We start from the raw sequence: 21,254 nt of genomic DNA, 5'->3' as shown, positions 1-21,254 counted from the left end.
CCCCCAGTTCAGCTCAGGGGTCTCCGAGGGTTCCTTTCCACATTTACTCAAGGTGTATTCTTCATGATGCAGTCTTCATTCTACCCCTAGCAGCCCCAGGCTTTTCTATTATTGTCCCTAAAGCTAGATCTTCTTGGGTTTTTATTATTTGTATTTCGCGGACACAGGCCAGGAGACTTTATTTTACCTTCCCGTTTTACCATCTCTGTTTCCTCTCTCTGGGTCTGTTTCTTGCCCTCCGTAGGAACTTCTGTCCAGGCGCCTGGCATCTTTCCTGGCGTTTATCAACATCTCTTTCACGATGCACCGCTACCCCCACCCACCCCATAGCATCCCTTCTGGGGTCACCTTTACTCACCCCCATCTTCTCACTCACAGGAGCACCTACAGGCCCCTCATCTTCCTGGACATACACTGGTGCTAACTGGATTTCAGGGTTCACCTTCGCTATTCTCTCCTTTCCTCCTCCCTACTCCACAGTCCCTTTAGCCAGATGTACAGCTCCCAAATTCCGGGCGAGATTCCCAGGAACAAAGCAAGAAAAAAAAAAACCATCAGAACAATTTGGGAAGTAAACAGCGGCGGAGAAGAAGGAGGGAGGGAAAAGCCTGGTGGACCCAGGTGGGTGGCCCTCCAGTCCACCCAGTTAAGGGACTGCCCTCTGCCTTCTTCCCTCCCCTTCACCTGGCTTTTAAGGGGCCGGGCCCAGACTTCTGAGTCTTAAAGAGGAGCAGCGGCCCACAGCAGCTGCACTAGATTCTCTGGAAGGAGTGCACAGGGCAAAAACTCTGACCATGACCTGGGACGGGCTACCCACGCAGCCGCTGCTGATGTTGCTAACGCTGTTGTTCGCTGCGGGCTCAAGGTCCGCCTTAGCGGAGTGCCCCGGCTGTGGGCCAGGGGTGCAGACTGGCTGTCGCGGGGGCTGTGTGGGGGAGGAAGACGCGGGGTCGCCTACAGATGGCTGTACAGAAGCTGGAGGCTGTCTCAGGAGAGAGGGGCAACCGTGCGGGGTCTACATCCCTAAGTGCGCCCCAGGTCTGCAGTGCCAACCCCGAGAGAACGAAGAGACACCTTTACGGGCACTGCTGATCGGCCAGGGCCGCTGTCAACGCGCCAGAGGGCCGTCGGGTGAGTCCTTGTCTCCTCCCGCCGCCCACCTGCCCACCTGAGATAGGAGAAGCTAGTCTCTCCTGGTAAGAATCTGGACAGATGCAGGTGGGCAGCCTCTGCAGAAACATCAGAGACAGCTATGAGGTTGTTGGGGGCACCTTAGAATAAGGAAGAGAGATGTCTGGACTTTCCGCTGCTCCCCCCTTTCCCCTTTTATTTTCTCCTGAGGGAAAGGAGCATAAGTAGGAGGAGGATGAGTGTTTGAGTTTTAGATTTCCTCTGCACCCCGCAGGATCGGCGCTCTCAGGCTCTCGAAGCCCACGCTGGAGACAGGACCTAGATTGCTTATGGAGGAGGAGGAAAGGGAACCCTAGACTCTAGTTCCACACACTAAGAAATGTCTCCTGCTCCTCTTTCAGTCCCGCTGTGAAGTGGGCACTACGGGCAGTGGGCACCGGGGGCAATAGGCACAAGAGGCAGTGGACACTGGGGGCAGTGGGCATCGGGGGCAGCCAACACTGCGGGCAGTGGATACTGGGGACAGTGGGCACTGGGGGCAGCCGACACTGCGGGCAGTGGGCACGGGGGCAGTGGGCAACAGGGGCGGGGCAGTGGGCACTGGGGGCAGCCGACACTGCGGGCAGTGGGCACGGGGGCAGTGGGCACCGCAGGCTGTGGGCAGGTCCTGGAGGGCCTGGGGAGGGCCGACGAAGTGGGAAGAGAAGGAATCTGCCAAAATCAGACTTATGATTTAAACCTTGTAGGACTTGGATGCCCTCCTGCCCCACCCTACCCCAGGGATGAACACAGAAGACTGAGTCATTGGGCGGGTGGGACCAGAGTGAGTCAGCACCCAAAGATGGGGTGAGGAGCAACTGGAGATGGGAGATAACAAAGTCTCTGGGTTTTCCATAGAAAGGGGTGAAAAAATGGATTTGGATAACTTGGCAGTGCAGGCCTGTCATTCCAGAGCTTAGGGGTGAAACAGGAAGTCAGCTCTGCATCAACCTTGGCTACAGAGTCTCAGGCCAGTCTACACACACACACACACACACACACACACACACACACACACAGAGGCACACATGAGCATACACAAACACATGCATGTATGCATGCACACACATGTATGCATGCACACACGCACGCATGAGCGTACATACATGTACAACAACACACACATGTGTGCACATATGAGTATACATGCACACATACACATGCACACACATGCATGCACACACATGCACACATGAACATACATACAAGATCACACACATACATGCATGCATGTACATGCACACATACACACATGCATATGTGCATGTGCACACTTGCAGGCACATACATGTGTGTGTGCACACACATGTGCATTTATTTGCACACACATACACACACGAGCACACTGGAGTAAGGGGTTGAAGCTTCAGTTTCTAGTGTCAGAGCCCGGGCTTCTAGGGCTTCTCTGAGGTTTGTTTTGGTTGGAGAAGGCAGTTTGAAGCATCATCCTGGTCTGGCACTAAATGCAGGGAATGAGGGACAAGGTCTGAGGAAGATGTGGTACCCAGACAACACTGCAGAGGGAATGGAGTGAAAGTGTATGGGTTTTTTTTTGTTTTTTTTTGTTTTTGTTTTTTGTTTTTTTTTTTTTTTGCATCATCCCAGCCTTTTCCCAGCCCTGACTTACTTGCATCCTGAGCTCTCCCCAGGACCCCAGAAGCTCTCCAGAGCCAGGTACACTGCAGGTTGGAAACCTCTTATTTCCTGCTCCCTCTGCAGCCTTCAATGTGTCCTGGTTAAGAGTTGAATCCAAGTGTTGCTGGACCACTAGGGTTGAGCTGGGACAAAAAAGGAGAGGTTCCCATGTAAGGCCCTCAAAGTAACAACATCTCAGGCCTGGGAGGGGTGGACTGACTCACTGAAGGGTCACAACAGGGACAAACATTCCACTGGATCCTTATTGACACCCCCTCAACACACCCACACACACTGTACAATCCACTGTTTTCTGCCCATCTTCTGGCCTGATGTGCCTCTTCTGGTCTCCAGTGGAATAGGCAGGTCTTTACAAAGGAAGATTGAAGGCTGGAAATAACCAACACTACTTTGTACTCATGGGATTTGGAGAAGGGGGATGTGGGGGGCGGGGCAGGGGTGAGACAGGGCTTCTCTGTGTAGCCCTGGCTATCCTGGAACTCACTTTGTAGATGAGGCTGGCCTTAAACTCGTATATCCACCTGTCTCTGTCTCCTGAGTGCTGGGATTAAAGGCATAAGCAACCACCGCCCAGCTAGGATTTTATTTTTATTTCACATGTATGGGTGTTTTGCCTGCATGTATGTCTAGACATGTATGTCTGTGTACCACGTGGTTTCCAGAAATGGGGTTGTCTTCCCGGTAACTAGAATCACAAACATCTACTGTGCTGAGGAATCGAACTCTGATCCCCCTGGAAGTGTAGCCTGTGCTCTTAACTGCCAAGCCATCTCTTCAGCCCTGTTGAATAGACTAGACTGGCCATGAACCTGTGGCAATCCTCTTACCTAGGCCTCCCAAGTGCTGGGATTATAGCCACACAACACCATACCCAGAGGTATTTGTTAGAGGAAGAAATTGCAGCTAGGGTAAGGTCAGGAGAAACTGACTCCTTCAGTCCCTCTCACTTTTACTGGTAGAAGTGGACCCAGGCTCCTGGACTGCTGGTCTCTGCTCTGACTGACCTCTGATTCCCCCCCCCACCCCCCATTCTTCCTGTGGCCACAGAGGAGACTACAAAGGAGAGCAAACCCATGGAGGTGGATCCCGCCAACGTGACACGAGCCACAGAGACCGGCAGAAGAATCCACGGACCTCTGTGGCCCCTATAAGGCCCAATCCTGTTCAAGATAGTGAGATGGTGTGTGAAGGGCTGGCTGGTAGGGAGACAGGGGGCTGGAGATTTCCACTGGAGACCTTTTCATGGACTCCAGGAAGTCAGCAGGCAGGCTCCTAGAATCCCAAGTAAGGCTCCCATCCACCCTCTCCTTCTCCAGGGCCCCTGCCGCAGACACTTGGATTCAGTACTGCAGCAGCTCCAGACTGAGGTATTCCGAGAGGGAGCCCGCGGGCTCTATGTGCCAAACTGTGACCTCAGAGGCTTCTACCGAAAGCAGCAGGTGAGAAGAAGCTCCCTGCCTGGGAGTGAGGAAGTGTACTTGATGCAAAGCTGCAAAAAGGATGCTGGCTCTGCTGGAACATGTCTCCAGAGACAACAACAAGGTGGTGGAGACAGGCAGATGGATCTCTGTGAGTTCAGACCAGCCTGGTCTACATAGTGAGTTCCAGGACAGCCTGGGCTACACAGAGAAACTCTGTCCTGGAAATCCAAAACCAACCAAATAGCAACCAAAAGAAAGGACACACACACGCACACACAAATATTTCCTCCAATTTTAAGACCCAGGTAAACATGAAAAGCACCAGGAAGATTGTAAGTTCAAGGCCTGCCTGGCCTACAGGTGAAGGGCTGGTAGGGAGACAGAGGACTGGAGATTTCCACTGGAGATCTCTCTGTGGACTTGAGGAAGCCTGGACAAGCAGGCTCCTAGACTTCTGAGTGAGTTCAAGTCCAGCCTGGGAAACTTCATGAGCCTCTGTCCCAAAAAGTAAAATGAAAAGAAGTTTACAGCTTGTTGGTAAAGCTCTGCTTAGCAGTGCTCTGAGCCCAGTCTCTAGTATGATTTAAAAGAAAAATAAAGGCCAACTATTGCAGTGGAAGACTCAAAGTCTCCTCTAGGATAACGCCTTGCAGTGGCCTCAAATGGGAGCCCTGGGAACCATCTGGAGGCGTCTGGGCGCTGGCTGGTGGAGCCCTTTCTGCATTTTTCTGACTCAGTAGGTCTGGGCTAGCCTGTGAACACAAGTTTCAAACATAAGTGATGTTAGGCTCTTGACTGAAACTACATTTTGAAAGCTGTTGTTCTGGCCTAACAGAATGGGCCCTATTTAATAGATAAAGTGACTAAGAGCGCTCAGATGTTCTTCTGCTCAAAGCCTGGACCTCACCCTGACTTGCACCTCTTTCCCCAGTGCCGTTCCTCGCAGGGGAATCGCCGTGGTCCCTGCTGGTGTGTGGACCCAATGGGCCAGCTTTGCCAGTGTCTCCAGATGGCCAAGGAAACTCTCAGTGCTCTGCCAGGAGCAGTGGGTGAAGCCCAGCGGGAGCCTCAAAGACACCGGCAGGAACACAGGGCTGTCATCTGAGCTACATGTAAAGTGATGAATATCTGTGCCCCAAGACCCACCTTCAGGCCCCGCCCCATTGTCCCTGTCACCCTTGGGCCATTACACAGCTACTTAGAAAGATTGTTGTTCATTACCCTGGTGTACTCAGTGCTGTATGTGTTACTGTTCTGTGTTGCTGTTTTATGCCTTCATATTCATCTTAGCAAAAATATGGAAATCTGTAAAGGAAAAAAAAAAACCCTATGATCTTTAAAAACAAAACACCTCCTGCCCTTCCGCGCAGGGGCCATGCTAATCTTCTCTGTATCGTTCCAACTTTAGTATATGTGCTGCCGAAGCGAGCACGCCCCTCCCCTTCTGTAGCAGGAAACAAATTGCTTGTTCTTGAGAAGTTTCCCGTCAGGAATTTAGTAGAAGCAGGTATACTTCTATCTTTTGTTACCGTTTCCAAACAATGTACTTTGAATCAGAATCACTCCTTACTTTTCATATACTTCCAATGTTCTCCACCACATTAGTGATCAGAAGTGAGGTGTAACTCCCCAGCCCTGCCCGCAAGAGCTAAGTAGGATCTGACTGTAAGTTGAAGGAAGTCCTGCCCTAACTCATAGATTTCGAAGAATGAACTGCTGTTGGGTCTGATTGACTGTTGATGTATTGTGGTGTGGCGTATTCAGAGACTATTGAATGCAACTTACAATGCTTAATAAAAACTTTGTTCTTTTAGTATAAAAAGATAAAGAAAGGAAGAAAGAAAGAAAGAAGAAAGAAAGAAAGGAAAGGAAGGAAGGAAGGAAGGAAGGAAGGAAGGAAGAAGAAAGAAAGAAAGAAAGAAAGAAAGAAAGAAAGTTGTTGTTGGCTGTGCTAATAAAGCCGCATTGGGGGAAGCTTAGCGTCTGTCTCTGTCTCATCCTCATTCTCTCTGGTTGCTCAGAGATAGCACTTCTACCTTCCGGTGGAGTGGAGCAGTCTCTTCCATTGTCCTTAGAATACAGTAGATGGCCACTGTCACAGGCAGCAAGCCCTTTATCCTCACCTGGATACCCACCTGGAGCTCCCAGGACTGAGATCCTGGCCTCTGACTGAGATCACAGTGATTACAACCTGGTTTCTATCACTGGCCTTTGGACTGATGGAGGAGGAGGATTAATGGTTAATCCCCTTCGGGAATTTGCCAAAGTAGAACTCCAAAGCACTCACCTGCCCTACTGCCTACAAAAGGAAGGAATCTGCTCAGGCTCTATATGGTTTATCCAGACTACCTTATTTGTGCTAGCAATCACTTGATGAGGTAGGGACATTTTGTGTCCCCCCCCCCCTTTTTTTTTTTCCTGGAGAAGCTAAAAAAGTCTGGTCCACTTTCCTGAAGTTACACAGGCAGGGAATGACACAGGTAGGCAAGGCAACACCTGGCGCCACTTACTGTTGAATACGTGCATGTCTGGTCTTTCTGCTTATGTGATAACCCAAGGTGTAGGTAAGAGCTGAGACACTGAGAGGCCTCGACATCACACACGTCACAGATAAAGCCCCTGACAAAATCTGTTGCACACAAGTTGACAACACAACTTGTTATTGTGCGCCTCAGAAAGCTGACTACAAGGTACATGAAGATGTTCTGGTCCTCCCTGATCAGTCTTGTAGAGAGAGCAATGAGCCAGCTATGTGATAAGCTCGCAAAGTCCCTCACAACGTGATGCACAGATTCATCCCGAAAGCGAGGGTGAAGTGACCATAGTGGTTGTAGCATGCCACTCAGAGCAGAGCGCAGTAGCGTCTTTGCCTGTCCGACCCAGCTGCTCCTCGGTCACGACTAGTTCATGTCGCTAGTTCCTGCCCCACGCGTAGGCTGTCTGACGGAGCCTGGCGCCTAGCATGTAGATGCCGGCAGGATGAGAGGCTGCGCCAAGATGGAGTGGCTGCCCGAGAGGTGCCCCAGGCAGGTCAAGAGTGTGCTGTCAGCTCTGCTCACCTGGCCCAGAGCTGAGCTGCCTGCAGATAACCTGTCTAACCCCAGCGGGCTCCGGAAGGACTTTAGTCTCTGGAGTTGTCAGGTCTCTTGAGTGGGACACCAGCAGGCTCTGTAGGTAGGTTGAGAAAGAAAGGAAGGAAGGAAGGAAGGAAGGAAGGAAGGAAGGAAGGAAGGAAGGAAGGAAGGAAGACAGACAACAGCTGTTGTGCTGTCCACTCCACACTGGCACCATGGAGCCAAAGGTGCCCCAGTTGCGGAGGAGAGAAGGGCTGAGAGAGGAGCCGGAGAAGGGAACCCGTGGAGAAGGTGAGCCGTCCTCACATCCCCACACACCGGACACTCAGGCAGGCCCGAGGTGGGGGTGGTATGGCTGAGGAGAGCTTGCGGCTTGGCCACTTCCTTTCCTCTTGCTGTTCTGGGAAGCCAGAGAAGACATTTTTTACCCTCTTCCCCACACCCACTCCGACTGGCGATGGAGAAAAGGGATGTTCAGAGTGTGGCCTTGCCTTCATTAGGGGTGAATGGAATTCCTTCCCTGTTTTGGGGTCTGCTGTTTCCAGCAATTGCATCAGGCACTTTCTCGCTAAGGGTCGCACTCACTGCGCATGTCACTTCCCCGGTTAGTGGTTCTACCCACGATTCTAAATATTGACTAACTGGGAAACGAGGTTGTGAGCACACAGAACGCCTAACTCCTCCCTCTTGAGTCCCCTTTGATTCTTTCCTCTTAGGGAACTCGACGACGCACAGAACCCCAGACTTGGTGCAATGGACCCGACATATGGAGGTGAGGGATCCACGGGGGGGGGGGGGGGGAGGTCAATAAAGGACAGGCTGGAGATGTAGCTCACACATTGTAGAGTGCCAATCTAACATACGTGGCCCGATCTGCAGCCCATGTAACCATGTGCAGCCCTGGTATGATGGCATACAGCTGTATCCGAGCACTGGGGAAATAGACAGGAGAATCAGAAGTTTGATGTCACCCTTGGCTACACAATAATGTCCAAACCAGACTGGGCTACAGAAGATCCTGTGTAAGAAATAAAAAGTAACCAAGGCAGGTGGCACACACCTTTGATCCTAGCACTCAAGGAGGCAGAGGCAAGTGGATCTCTGAGTTCCAGGACAGCCAGGGCTACACAGAGAAACCCTGTCTCAGTGGGGGGAAAAAAAGAAAAGAAAGAAAAAGTAAAAGGAAATAAAAAGATAGGAAAGTCCTAGGGTAACCGGAGGCAAGGGAAGAACAGGCTGGATGATAAAACATGATTCATTTTTTTTTTTTTTGCCAGGTGTGTTGGCATATGCACACTCCTTTAATTCCAGCACTCAGAAGGCAGATCAGAGGCAGCAGAATCTCTGAGTTCAAGGACAGCCTGGTCTATATAGAGAATTCCAGGCGAGCGGTCAAGTTACATAATGAGTCCTTGTCATACCCAAAAAAGTTTTCAACTTCACCATTAGACTTAAGGTTAATGAAGGGTGGTATTGATGCCTAAATCACTAGTTAATAGCTTTTTCAATATTCCCTAATAATAATCAGAGATAAGACCTTTCTTTTTAAATTCTTATTTATTTAAGATTTATTTATTTTATGTATGTGAGTACACTGTAGCTATCTTCAGACACACACCAGAAGAGGGCGTTGGATCCCATTACAGATGATTGTGAGCCACCATGTGGTTGCTGGGAATTGAACTCAGGACCTCTGGAAGAGCAGTCAGTGCTCTTAACTGCTGAGCCATTTCTCTGTCCTATTATATTATTATTTTATTATTATTATTATTATTATTATTATTATTATTATTATTATTGCTATTATATTGTAGTAGTAATAGTACTAGGTGTGAGTGTATATGTGTGTGTGTGTGTTTGTGTGTGTCTGTGTGTGTGTGTTTGTGTGTGGTGTTGTCTGTGTGTGTGTTTGTGTGTGTGTTTGTGTGTGTCTGTGTATCTCTCTGTATGTGTCGTGTCTGTGTGTGTCTGTGTGTATGTTTGTGTGTGTGTGTCTGTGTGTGTGTGTGTGTCTGTGTGTGTGTGTCTGTGTGTGTGTCTGTGTGTGTGTGTCTGTGTGTGTGTTTGTGTGTGTGTGTTTGTGTGTGTGTGTCTGTGTGTGTGTGTGTGTGTGTGTGTCTGTGTATCTCTCTGTATGTGTCGTGTCTGTGTGTGTCTGTGTGTGTGTTTGTGTGTGTGTGTCTGTGTGGTGTGTGTGTGTGTGTGTGTCTGTGTATCTCTCTGTATGTGTCGTGTCTGTGTGTGTCTGTGTGTGTGTTTGTGTGTGTGTGTCTGTGTGTGTGTTTGTGTGTGTGTCTCTGTGTGTGTGTGTCTGTGTGTGTGTTTGTGTGTGTGTTTGTGTATGTGTGTGTCTGTGTATCTCTCTGTATGTGTCGTGTCTGTGTGTGTATGTATGTATATATGTGTGTCTCTCTCTGTGTATCTGTCTCTCTGTGTGTATGTATCTTTCTGTGTATGTATATCTCTATGTATCTGTGTGTCTCTCTGTGTGTGTATCTGTCTCTGTGTGTGTACATCTATATCTCTCTGTGTGTGTGTGTCCTCTGCGTCTCTGCGTGTGTCTGTGTGGATTTTTAGAAGTCAGCTCTCTGTCCACTGTGAGTTCAGGATCAAAATCAAGCATTTTTTTTTTTTTTTTATCAAAATCAAGGTTTGCATAGTAAATTATTTTACCTACTGGGCTATTTCAGCAGCTGCAGATATATATATATATATATATATATATATATATATATATTTATTTATATATTTTTTTTTTTTTTTTTTTTTTTTTTTTTTTTTTTTTTGGTTTTTCGAGACAGGGTTTCTCTGTATAGCCTTGGCTGTCCTGGAACTCACTCTGTAGACCAGGCTAGCCTCGAACTCAGAAATCTGCCTGCCTCTGCCTCCCAAGTGCTGGGTTGTATAAATATTTAAAAACCACAGTTAAATTGTCTGGTAACATTATTTGGATAATGCCAACCTAGATTTCTTTCCCCCATCTGCAAATTTAAGATAAATAATCTGTTAGGTTTGTTTACAATTATGAATTAAAAAGAATTGGGCTGACTGGGCAGTGGTGGCTCACACCTTTAAACCTAGGACTTGGGAGGCAGAAGGCAGCCTCCTGAACAGCTGGAACCACAGGTGTTTGCTTCTGCTGTGGTTCTTCACTCTCTTTGCTGTCCTAGGAAGGAGACAGAAGGTGGGGCAGCTCCGGGGCCACTTACCTCCTTGTTCCAGCACTTAACTCAGCAGAGTTCAAAGAAAATGTGAAAGAAAGGAACAGGTGGCTGAGACACAATGGGCTTTTTGTCCCATAGGCTGTGAAGACACAGTTTCTGGAGCAAGCACAGAGAGAGTTGGCAGAGCTGTTGGATCGGGCCATATGGGAGGTTGTGCAAGCCAACCCCAAACAAGACAGACCTCTTCCCTCCACTGCCTCAGATTCTACAAGCAAGTGAGTCAGGGTCTCAAGACAGAGCGCTTCTCTAGCCGAATGCCTGCCCCTTTGCCAGCCTTGATACACCCTGACTTCAGGCTCCCTTCTCTCCTGATCACCTTGTCTCTCTAAACACACAAAAGCACATGCTTGCACACACACATGCATGCATGCACACATGCACACACATGCAGAAACACACACAAATGCCCACACCCATACATGTATGCACACACATGCACACAAGCACACATATACATGCACACCTGTACACACAGGCACACATGAACACACATGCATGCACATGTGCACATGTATGCACTCACATGCATGCACACACACATACACACATTTGCTCATGCACACACATGCACGTATACTTGCACGCACATGCATGCACACATGTATGCACTCACATATGTGTATATACACATTCACTCATGCACATGCACACATGCACACACATGTATGCACACACTTGCACACACATGCATTCACCCATGCACGTGCATGAGTGTATATGCATGTGTATATATACACACACAGACTCCTCCATCATCCAAGCTTCACTCAGCCATCAACTTCCTGGGCTAGTTTTACTGCTTCTTATTACCTTGCTTCCATACGGTGCTGCCCTCCAGCCTCTCTTCTTCCTCTGGTGCCTGGTTCTGAAAACTGTCTCAATCTAGGACCCAAGAATTACACCCTGGGAAACGGAAAGTTTTTGTCACCCGCAAGTCACTGCTCGAGTAAGTTGGGGGTGAGGACAAAGGATGGGGAGAAAGGCTTTGGCTGGGGGCCCCACAGATGTCACAGTGCTCATGCATGGGCTTTGGTGGTCTGATGGGAGGGTTTGGAGAGGGCTCTGCCTTGGCATTGTTGAGGAAGACAAATCAGGAGGAGAAGCTCCAGCCACGAGCTTGCCCTAAGCTCCTCTGCAGACTTCTGAAAATCCTTCCTCCTTGACCCTCGGGCTCCTTTCTTCCAGTGAGCTAATGGAGGTGCAACATTTCCGAACCATCTACCACATGTTCATAGCAGGTCTATGTGTCTTGATCATCAGTACCCTGGCCATCGACTTCATTGATGAGGGCAGGTAGGTCCCTCCTGAAACAGTGACCTGATCAGCTATCCTGGCCTATCCTCCACACCTGCCTCTGACTTTCACTTAACTGAGCCACCTCTCCAGCCCCACGGCCTAGAACTTTTGATCCTTCTGCCCCGATCTCCCTCCCAAGTTACTAAAGTTATAGGCACGAGCTCCCATGTCTGGCTTGTTTGTTTGTTATTGTTATTGGGTTGGTTTTGTTTTGTTTGAAACAGTGTTTCTCATTTCTGAAACTCACTCTGTAGACCAGGCTGGTCTCAAACTCATAGAGATAAGACTGCCTCTGCCTCCTGAGTACCGGGATTATAGGCATGGGCCATCACTGCCAGGGAGGCCTGGTGGTGTTTTTTTGTTTGTTTAATAGTTTGAGTTTGCCCTAGAATGTTTCCTGTGCATTCACATGCATATGTTCATAAGAACCAACAAGATGCATGCTGTTGGAGGTATTTATAAGCGAGCTACTGTATCTGATTTTATGACAATTCTTGTCATCTTTCTATATTAGCTTATTGACTTTAGTGACTGCAGAAAGCAGAAGTACCAGATTCAGTTCATGCAGTCCTTCATTAACAGCTATTGGGGTGGTTCCCAGTATGTGTCTATTTGTTTGAGACAGAATCTCATAACCCAAGATGGACCTGAAGTTAATATGTAGTTAAGGATGACTTTGACTTCTTGTCCTCCTGTGTCCCCCTCTCAAGTGCTGGGATTTCAGGCACACACTGGAGATTGACCCTAGAAGGGTCATGCATCCTAGGCATGCTCTCTACCAACTAATTTATATCCTCAACAAAAATCCTGTTTGCATTTTTCACCTTTAATATATATATATATATATATATATATATATATATATGTATATATATATATATGTGCTTGATCTGCATGTACACTTTGTGCCAGAAGAGGGCATCAGATCCCATTACAGATGGTTGTGAGCCACCATGTGGTTGCTGGGACTTGAACTCAGGACGTCTGGAAGAGCAGTCAGTGCTCTTAACTGCTGAGCCATCTCTCCAGCCCCCATTTTTCACCTTTATAAAACGTACATTCTTTTTTTTTAATTTTTAAATTAAGTTTTATGTGTATGGATGGTGTTTTCCGTGCATGTCTCTGCATCACCTGTGTCTGGTGCCCAACGAGACCAGAAGAGGGGATTTGGTGCATGCCCTGGAACTGCAGTTAAAGATGGTTGTGAACCAGCACGTGAGAGGCATGCTGGGAGTTGAACATGGAAGAGTCAATGCTCTTAACCACTGATCTATCGCTCCAGTCCCAAACAACACGTTTTTTTTAAAAAGCTTTTTTTTTTTTTTCCTAGCTAGTGTAGTGTAGCTGCTTGGTCTTTTCCACGTCTGCCTCAGTTCCTGAATAATGATATGGGAGCTTCTTTATTTATGAATTAATGTCTAGGCCTTAAGCTAGGCCTGCTGCCCAACTATCTCATAACTTAATTAACCTGTTTATATTATGCTATGTCTGCCATGTGGCTGGTTTCCTCTTCTCAGTTTCAAACACTCAACCTCCTCTGTGTCTGGGTGGTGAATCTCCTGAGCCTGACTCTTTCCCTGAGTTCCCTCCCCTTCTCTCTGTCTGTCTCTCTGTCAGTCTGTCTCAATCTCTCTGTGTGTCTCTCTGTCCTCTTTGTCTCTGTCTCTCTCTGTATGTCTTTCTGTCTCTCTATATATATATCTGTGTTTCTCTGCCTTCTGTGTTTTTGTCTCTCTGTCACTCTGTTTCTCTGTCTCTTTGACTCTGTCTCTGACTCTGTGTCTCTTTCTCTATCTCTATTCTCTGTGTTTCTCCATCTATACCTGTGTATCTCTCTCTGTGTCACTCTGATTCTCTCTCTCTCTTTCTCTGTCTCTCTCTGTCTCTCTCTCTCTCTCTCTCTCTCTCTCTCTCTCTCTCTCTCTCTCGGGAATGTCCCACCTTCCACTTCCTGCCTTTGCTCCAGGCCATCAGATTTATTGACAGATTTACTTATTGTGTAAAAGGTGATGCTTTTACACGGTGCACAGCAGATTATTCCTACAGTCCAGGACTTTCATCCTCCTGCTTCAGCCTCTGAGGTAGCTGAGATTTCAAGCAAGTTCTAATACCCTCCACCCAGGCATGCAAAACACTGAGCATGGAGCATTCCATGAGCCTGGGCCTACAACTCTAGACACACTGGAGGGAAAAAAATTCTTTTTTTTAAAAAAAAGATTTTATTTATTTATTTTATGTAAATGACAAGTAGCTGTCTTCAGACCAGAGGAGGGCTTCGGATCCCATTACAGATGGTTGTGAGCCACCATGTGGTTGCTGGGAATTGAACTCAGGACCTCTGGAAGAGCAGTCAGTGCTCTTAACCACTGAGCCATCTCACCAGCCCCCAGGGACCAAATTCATAATAAAAAAAAATAAAATCAAAGCTCACCTCAACTCTTCATACCCTAATTCTTGTAGTATTGAGCCTTTCTGCAATACTTATACTGACTGAGGCCTCCAAAGGCCATTTAGGTCAAGCCTATCCCATGATCTGAGGCAAGGACCTACACTGGAAATTCCGCCGGCACCGGGCTAACCCAAACACTTTAAGAACACAGCCTTTCACCATCTAGCTGAATCCGTAGTGCCTGCTTAAGTTTCTGGGAAACCCCGGGTTCGACTCCAACAGTGCATGAATAAGGTCAAGGTGACCTATGCCTAAATCCTGGTACTTAGGAGGTGGAGGCAAGATTAGTAGTTCAAGGTCACCCTCAACTACATAAGTGAGCTCAGGGCCAGTCTGGGATACATGAATACATGAGACGTGTCTAGAGAAAAACAAAAACAAACAAAACGTAACAACTGCCTCAGTTTGCCCCGTTACTGTCTTCCTTTCCGCTCGTCTAGGTTGATGCTGGAGTTTGACATACTCATCTTCAGCTTCGGACAGCTGCCCTTGGCGCTGATGACATGGGTACCCATGTTCCTGTCCACGCTGCTAGTGCCCTACCAGACCCTGCGGCTGTGGGCCAGGCCGCGCGCAGCGGGCGCCTGGGTGCTGGGGGCCAGCCTGGGCTGCGTTCTGCTGGCTGCCCACGCCGCGGTGCTCTGCGTTCTGCCGGTGCACGTGTCAGTAAAGCATGAGCTTCCACCCGCCTCGCGCTGCGTGCTTGTCTTTGAGCAGGTGAGGCCTCAGGGACTCCGGGACCGGATCTACAGAGAATGGGCATAGATACAGAGTTGACAAGGGCTGAGCTGGCTGGGTTTGGTTGCTAGGTAACACTGTGGCTCTGGGTGGGATGAAGGCTGCCCTGTCTCCCTTTGCCCTTCATCCCAGCCCTGTCTGTGTTAAGCTACAAAGTCGTGACAAAAAAATAGAAAATGTGGGCTGGAGAGATGGTGCTGGCTTGTCTTTCAGAGGCCCTGAGTTCAATTCCCAGTTACCACATGGTGGCTCACAACCATCTGTAATGGGATCTGATGCCCTCTTCTGGTGTGTCTGAAGACAGCGACAGTGTACTCATATACATAAAATAAATAAATCTAAAAACAAAATAAAACCAGAAACTGTGAGCTTCCACCCGGCAGGTCTTGAATTGACTGGCCTCTCAGTGGTAAATCTGAGTAGAGAGAGGTTATTTTCTAGAGCCCACATAACAACTTGGTTCCCCTTTTACCTCAGGTCAGATTCCTGATGAAAAGCTACTCCTTCCTGAGAGAGACTGTGCCTGGCATCTGCTGTGTCAGAGGAGGTGAGGTGTCCCACTGATCCATTGTGAGCTGGATCCTCTTGGCTGCTGGTGAAGCCGCAGGATGCAAAGCTCTGCCCTGGAAAGCCGGTTGTCCAGCAGACACAGACCTGGCGGGTTAGCTGGGCTAAGTAGCCTTCTACATAAGCATTCTCAGACTCGCCTCTGAGAGAACCACTGGCACCCAGACCTTCCGGTGCTATCCAGGTTCCAATCTGGAAAGACAGAGATGACAGAGAATGGGCGGTGGCCACCCAAGGAAGCTCTGGCCATAGCGGTCTGCAAAGCCCGTCTAGAATGTGAGCGAGATCAGCCGCCCGTATGCACACCCTGGATCCCGGCCCAGCCCACCTCCCGGAGCGACCACAGCTCTACCCTCCCCATCCTGACCCACTGTTTTCATTCCTGCTCAGGGAAGGGCGTCTGCACCCCGAGTTTCTCCAGCTATCTCTACTTCCTCTTCTGCCCTACACTTATCTACAGAGAGACATACCCCAGGTAAGACCCTGCCTGCCTCCCCAAATGCCCAAGCCTAGTAAGGGTGGTGCCTTTCTCCTGCAAGCACTGGCCTCTTGTTCTGAAGGAAGTAATAGGGAAACAGTCTGCCCCTTCCTTTGTCCTGAACATCCCCTGATCCAGCGTCCCAGTAGCTCAACCCACTTCTGTCCTCCACACCCCAGGCATTGTGTATGGTTGGGCACCTTCAGTGACACTCAAACTAAACACCCACTTATTGCGTTTGCTCTGGGAAACCCAAAGTGTTCAGGGACCACCCCCATCACCCCAGGGAATCCATTGGGGCCTGAGCAATGAGGGAGCCTCGGAGAAAGGGCTAAGAATGACAGAAAAGGATGATAAACATGTTTTTCTATCACTGCTGCAGGACACCCAGCATCAGGTGGAACTATGTGGCCAAGAACTTTGCCCGGGTCAGAATAATCGGGTAGAAGATGGCCAGTTGTGACTCGTGGTATCTTAGAAGCGGGGGAGACTGGGGAGGAGGAAGTGGCCCTGCAAAGTCATGCGTCCTACTCTGTCTGCAGGCCCTGGCTGTTTTGCTCTACGCCTGCTTCATCCTGGGACGTCTCTGTGTCCCTGTCTTTGCCAATATGAGCCTGGGAACCCTTCAGTACCCGGGCTTTGCTGCTGTCCATCTTGCATGCCACAGGGCCAGGTAAGCACATCATCATGGTGGCTAAAGTCTGTGCCCACCCTGGGGACGCTTGTCAGGGAAAGCATCACTCTGTCTCTGAGTCCCTTACTCCTGCCTCTCCTGTCCCTGTTCATTACCAGGCTCTTCCTGAAGCCTGGTAACATAGCTCCCCCCAGTCACACTTCCCTCTCCAGCCTGGGCCTGGCTTTGCTGCCCGGATGAAGTCCCTCCTGCAAAGTAATCACCCACAACCCTGCTTCAAAAGGCCTGCCTTCTTCCTTCCTTCTCTCTTTCCCCATCCCTTCCTTCTCCACTGGAGAGTAAACCTAAGATCTCATTCATGGCAGGCAAGTGATTTACTGTTGATCTACATACACCCCAAGCCCCCTTTCACTTCATACTTTTAAATTGTTTTTAAAGATTTATTTTATGTATATGAGCACACTGTGGCTGACACACCAGAAGAGGGCATCCAATTACAGATGGTTGTGAACCACTGTGTGGGAATTGAACTCAGGACCTCTGGAAGAGCAGCCAGTGCTCTTAACTGCTGAACCCTCTCTCCAGCCCTTATTTACTTTTTTTTTTTTTTTTGAGATAGTGCCTTGCTGAGTCGCTCAGGCTAGCTACCCTGAGCCTCCTTGGCCTCCCCAGTTGTTGGGATTGCAGGTGGTGGCCACCTTAAAGCCACACTCTTTTCTCAGCCGTATTTTCAGTGATCTCACCCTTGTGATCACGGCCCCAGGACATCCCCGGTTGTCCTATCAGTAGCTCCATTACACCTGACCTCGATGTATGGCTCTACAGGTTTCACCATGTGTGCGTCTGTCTCAATAAGACCAACTTCCAAAGGCCAGGGGCAGTGTGAGTCTGTATTTCTGACTTTCAGGCACAGAACAGGTTTAAGCACACTAGCAAATGTGTGGGTTAAGGAACGCTATGAACGAGCCGGGCGGTGGTGGCCCACGCCTTTAATCCCAGCACTCAGGAGGCAGAGGCAGGCGGATCTCTGAGTTCAAGGCCAGCCTGGTCTACAGAGTGAGTTCCAGGACAGCCAGGGCTACACAGAGAAACACTGTCTCAGAAAGCCAAAAAAAAAAAAAAAAAAAAAAAAAAAAAAAAAAAAAAAAAAAAAAAGGAACAAATGAATGCTGAATGAATGCTCGTTCCCTGTCGGGCCCTGATGGCTGGGCAAAGGCTCTAGAGAGCCTGGTCAGGGCTGCGGGGCTGCACCTCTCTCATCCCGCCCGCTAGGCATCTTCATGCTGCTCCTCATCTTCTTTCGCCTTCCTGCACTGCTGGCTCAACGCCTTCGCCGAGATGCTGCGGTTTGGAGACAGGATGTTTTATCGGGTGCGGCCTGGACCGGGGCTAGCTGAGAACTGTAGTTGGGGAGGTTGGCCAAGGGCCGGGGGAAGAGGATGGCTGCGGTGGCACGCTGCGGTGGGTGCCACCTTGCAGGGCCATATGAGCAATGTGGGCCTCAGGGTGTGGGGATGGTGCTAGTCCTTCACCCCTAAGCCGCAGGTCTGACTGCTTCTCTGTGAATGGTGCGATGATAAGATAGATCCTCTTCTGAGTGGATAGGCAGGAGGGAGGAGCCTGGGCTGGAGAGGGAGCTGAGGGAGCTGAGTCAAGGATACAGGTAGGGGTGGGTGTGGGGAGCGGCAGCCGGGGGGCCTGAGATCTCGTGTCCATCCCTTCCCAAATCCACACCCCCCGCAGGACTGGTGGAACTCTACTTCCTTCTCTAACTACTACCGCACCTGGAACGTGGTGGTCCATGACTGGTTGTACAGCTACGTGTATCAAGATGGGCTGTGGGTATGAACTATGCACACCCCTCAGTTCTCACGGTCCCAACAAGGGGACTTTCTCCTCCTCATATTCTGCCCCACCCACGTTCAGATCCAAGGGCAGATGGCCTACCGGGTGAGTTCTGGACACATGAGACTCTCAGAAAACAACAGAAGGTGCTTAAGTAACACGACATTGTCCTCTGGCCTGCACACTCGTGGACATGTGCGCACAAAATATAAGACTAGGGAGTCAGGTATGGTGGCACTAGCATTTGATGCCAGCACTCAGGGAGGCAGAGGAGCAGGATCTCTGGGAGCGCAAGACCAGCCTGGCTTACATATGGAACTCTAGGATAGCCTGGACTACACTGAGAGACTCTGTCTCAAAAAATACAAAGGATGGTGGTGATGCCGGTGATGCTGGCGGTACTGATGTTGATGGTGATGATAATAATGATGGTGATGCTGGCGGTGCTGATGATGGTGGTGATGATAGTGATGATGGTGGTAACCGGGGCATATCTGAGTAGCAGAGCACTTGCCTAGCATTCATAAGGCCCTGGTCTCCAACACTGTCAAAATACAAAAACAGTAAAATCACACAGCTTAGGACCCACGGGTTAGAACACTGCTCTTAAACGAGATTAGTGTGGACCCTTCTAACCCCAAATTCCCACACCCCTTTTTTATTGAATCCCGTTTCTTCCTGGCTTCCTGAAGAGGGAGGGACTCTCTGTGAAGGTGCTATGGGGGACCTGCTCATTCTCTTTCCTGCCCCCCAGCTCTTAGGCAGGCAGGCTCGCGGAGTGGCCATGCTAGGAGTGTTCCTGGTGTCTGCGGTGGTTCATGAATACATCTTCTGCTTCGTCCTGGGGTTCTTCTACCCAGTCATGCTGATGCTTTTCCTTGTGGTCGGGGGTGAGTGCAACCTCTGTGGCCCTAGGTGGGAGGCAGCCTGTGGGAGGCCGCCTGCCTTCTCCTGAGATGCTAAGACAGATGCTGCCCGAGGTTGGCCTTGGACGGCAATAGGCATATCCTGAGGGACCTGGCAAAAGGTTTCTGGTCACAGAGAAGCATTTGAACAGGGATGTGGAGGGAACGGGAAAGCTTGGTGTGGGCAGAAATACGCACGATTCAGGAACAGAGGGGTAAACTGAGCAATACGGATGTCTCCCAGTTCCTGAGATGTTCAGGAGTTTCTGCAGCTGGCATCAGGGTCTTGTCCAGGGAGGAAGGGTTTCCTTTGTGGTAAACCCCTTCCCAGCCCCTAGCATGAGAGGTAAAAAGAGACAAGGCACTGGAGTGACAGCCTGCCTCCCACGTAGGGCTGCTGAACTTCACCATGAACGACAGACACACAGGTCCAGCCTGGAATGTCCTGATGTGGACCTTACTCTTCCTGGGCCAGGGCATCCAGGTCAGCCTATACTGCCAGGAGTGGTACGCTCGGCGGCACTGTCCCTCACCCCAGGTAAGACAATAGCTCTCTCGATTCCCCATGTAAGATAGGGCATCCAACAGCCAACCCTGTTGGTCAGGGACAGGCCACGCTGGGGCAAGCGGGGGAGGCCGACTCACATATTAGAGTCATAATTTGTGTCACCAAGAGTGGCCTCATTCACAATCTATTCTTTCCTGACACAGACAACATTCTGGGGACTGGTGACACCCCGCTCTTGGTCCTGCCATCCCTAGGAGTCAATGCTTCATGCTGTACAGACGACGGGCATCAAGCTCTTTCCACCTTCAAAGCCCAGAGCCAGGGCTCCTCCCTACCTCGTTTGAGTCAAGGACTTGCACATGGGACCTTACAGGGGCCATAGGGACTCAGGTACACACCTCTGTGGGCAGCTGACCACAGGCTCAGTGTGGTGTGACTCGAACACCACCCTCTGTGGACTGAGCACAGGTTACCTTCTGACCCACATGGCTCTCCGAGTGTGCAGAGACTCAGAGGAACAGGGACCACCAAAGTGTGACAGGTTTGGTTCTTTCTACTCCCAGTGCAACAATAAAATCTTAGTCTCGGGCTGGAGAGATGGCTCAGAGGTTAAGAGCACTGACTGCTCTTCCAGAGGTCCTGAGTTCAGTTCCCAGCAACCACATGGTAGCTCACAACCATCTGTAATGGGATCCGATGCCCTCTTCTGGTGTGTCTGAAGACAGCTGAAGTGTACTCACATACATGAAATAAATAAATCTTCAACAATAAAATAAGATCTTAGTCTCCCTTTAACTCACTGATGATTTGTTGGAAACCCTGCTTTATTATTGTTTTTTATTTTTTGTTTGACTTTTGGGTTTATGGAGTTTTGCTTTATTCCACTTTGGAGTTTTTTGTTTGTTTGTTTGTTTGTTTATTTTTTGTTTTGTTTTGTTTTTTGTTTTGCTTGTTTGCTTTGTTTCTTTGTTTGTTAGCACTGTGTACCATCACTCCCCCCCCCTCCCCGGGGAAAATGCACTATGTGAACAAATGGCCTTATAAACACTACATGACAAACAGCCTCGTGTAACTATAATGCGTGCACACGCAAGTGAACACACTATTGAGTATACATCTCTGTTTTGCCGTATACTGCCAAGGGGTATCTTCTAGCAAAAAGAGGTAAAACTGTTCCGGGAGGTGCTGGAGAGAGGCATCACTGGTTAAGTTTGCACTGCTTTTGCAGAGGATCTGAGTTCAGGCACCAGCAGTCTTATCCAGAGGTTCATGACCTATAATTGCAGCTC

At 49.3% G+C, this 21,254-nt stretch overlaps 2 protein-coding genes and 1 pseudogene across 2 annotated transcripts; 2 read left to right on the top strand and 1 right to left on the bottom strand.

Moving 5' to 3' along the window:
* The first annotated feature begins 693 nt into the window (after positions 1-693).
* Positions 694-5,467, top strand: LOC117702296 (insulin-like growth factor-binding protein 6). Its single transcript, XM_034493523.2, is given in 6 exon segments — positions 694-1,131; positions 3,874-3,897; positions 3,900-4,006; positions 4,143-4,265; positions 5,179-5,236; positions 5,239-5,467. Coding segments are annotated over 6 exon segments (711 nt in total). The 5' UTR covers positions 694-794; the 3' UTR covers positions 5,301-5,467.
* Positions 5,468-5,583: 116 nt separating this feature from the next.
* LOC117702299 (U6 spliceosomal RNA) lies at positions 5,584-5,679 on the bottom strand (annotated as a pseudogene).
* Positions 5,680-7,371: 1,692 nt separating this feature from the next.
* LOC117702297 (sterol O-acyltransferase 2-like) lies at positions 7,372-20,741 on the top strand. Its single transcript, XM_034493524.2, is given in 17 exon segments — positions 7,372-7,612; positions 8,038-8,093; positions 10,624-10,760; positions 11,432-11,491; positions 11,731-11,838; positions 14,731-15,007; positions 15,506-15,575; positions 15,986-16,070; positions 16,456-16,501; positions 16,616-16,690; positions 16,692-16,746; positions 17,980-18,005; positions 18,007-18,078; positions 18,451-18,549; positions 19,307-19,442; positions 19,850-19,995; positions 20,169-20,741. Coding segments are annotated over 17 exon segments (1,575 nt in total). The 5' UTR covers positions 7,372-7,536; the 3' UTR covers positions 20,220-20,741.
* The last annotated feature ends 513 nt before the right edge of the window (positions 20,742-21,254 follow it).

This window comes from Arvicanthis niloticus, unplaced genomic scaffold (genome assembly GCF_011762505.2).
Source record: "Arvicanthis niloticus isolate mArvNil1 unplaced genomic scaffold, mArvNil1.pat.X pat_scaffold_663_arrow_ctg1, whole genome shotgun sequence".
In the NCBI taxonomy this organism is placed as follows: Eukaryota; Metazoa; Chordata; class Mammalia; order Rodentia; family Muridae; genus Arvicanthis; species Arvicanthis niloticus.
Note: the sequence above shows the minus strand (reverse complement) of the source record. Positions and strands in the feature narration are given on the sequence as shown.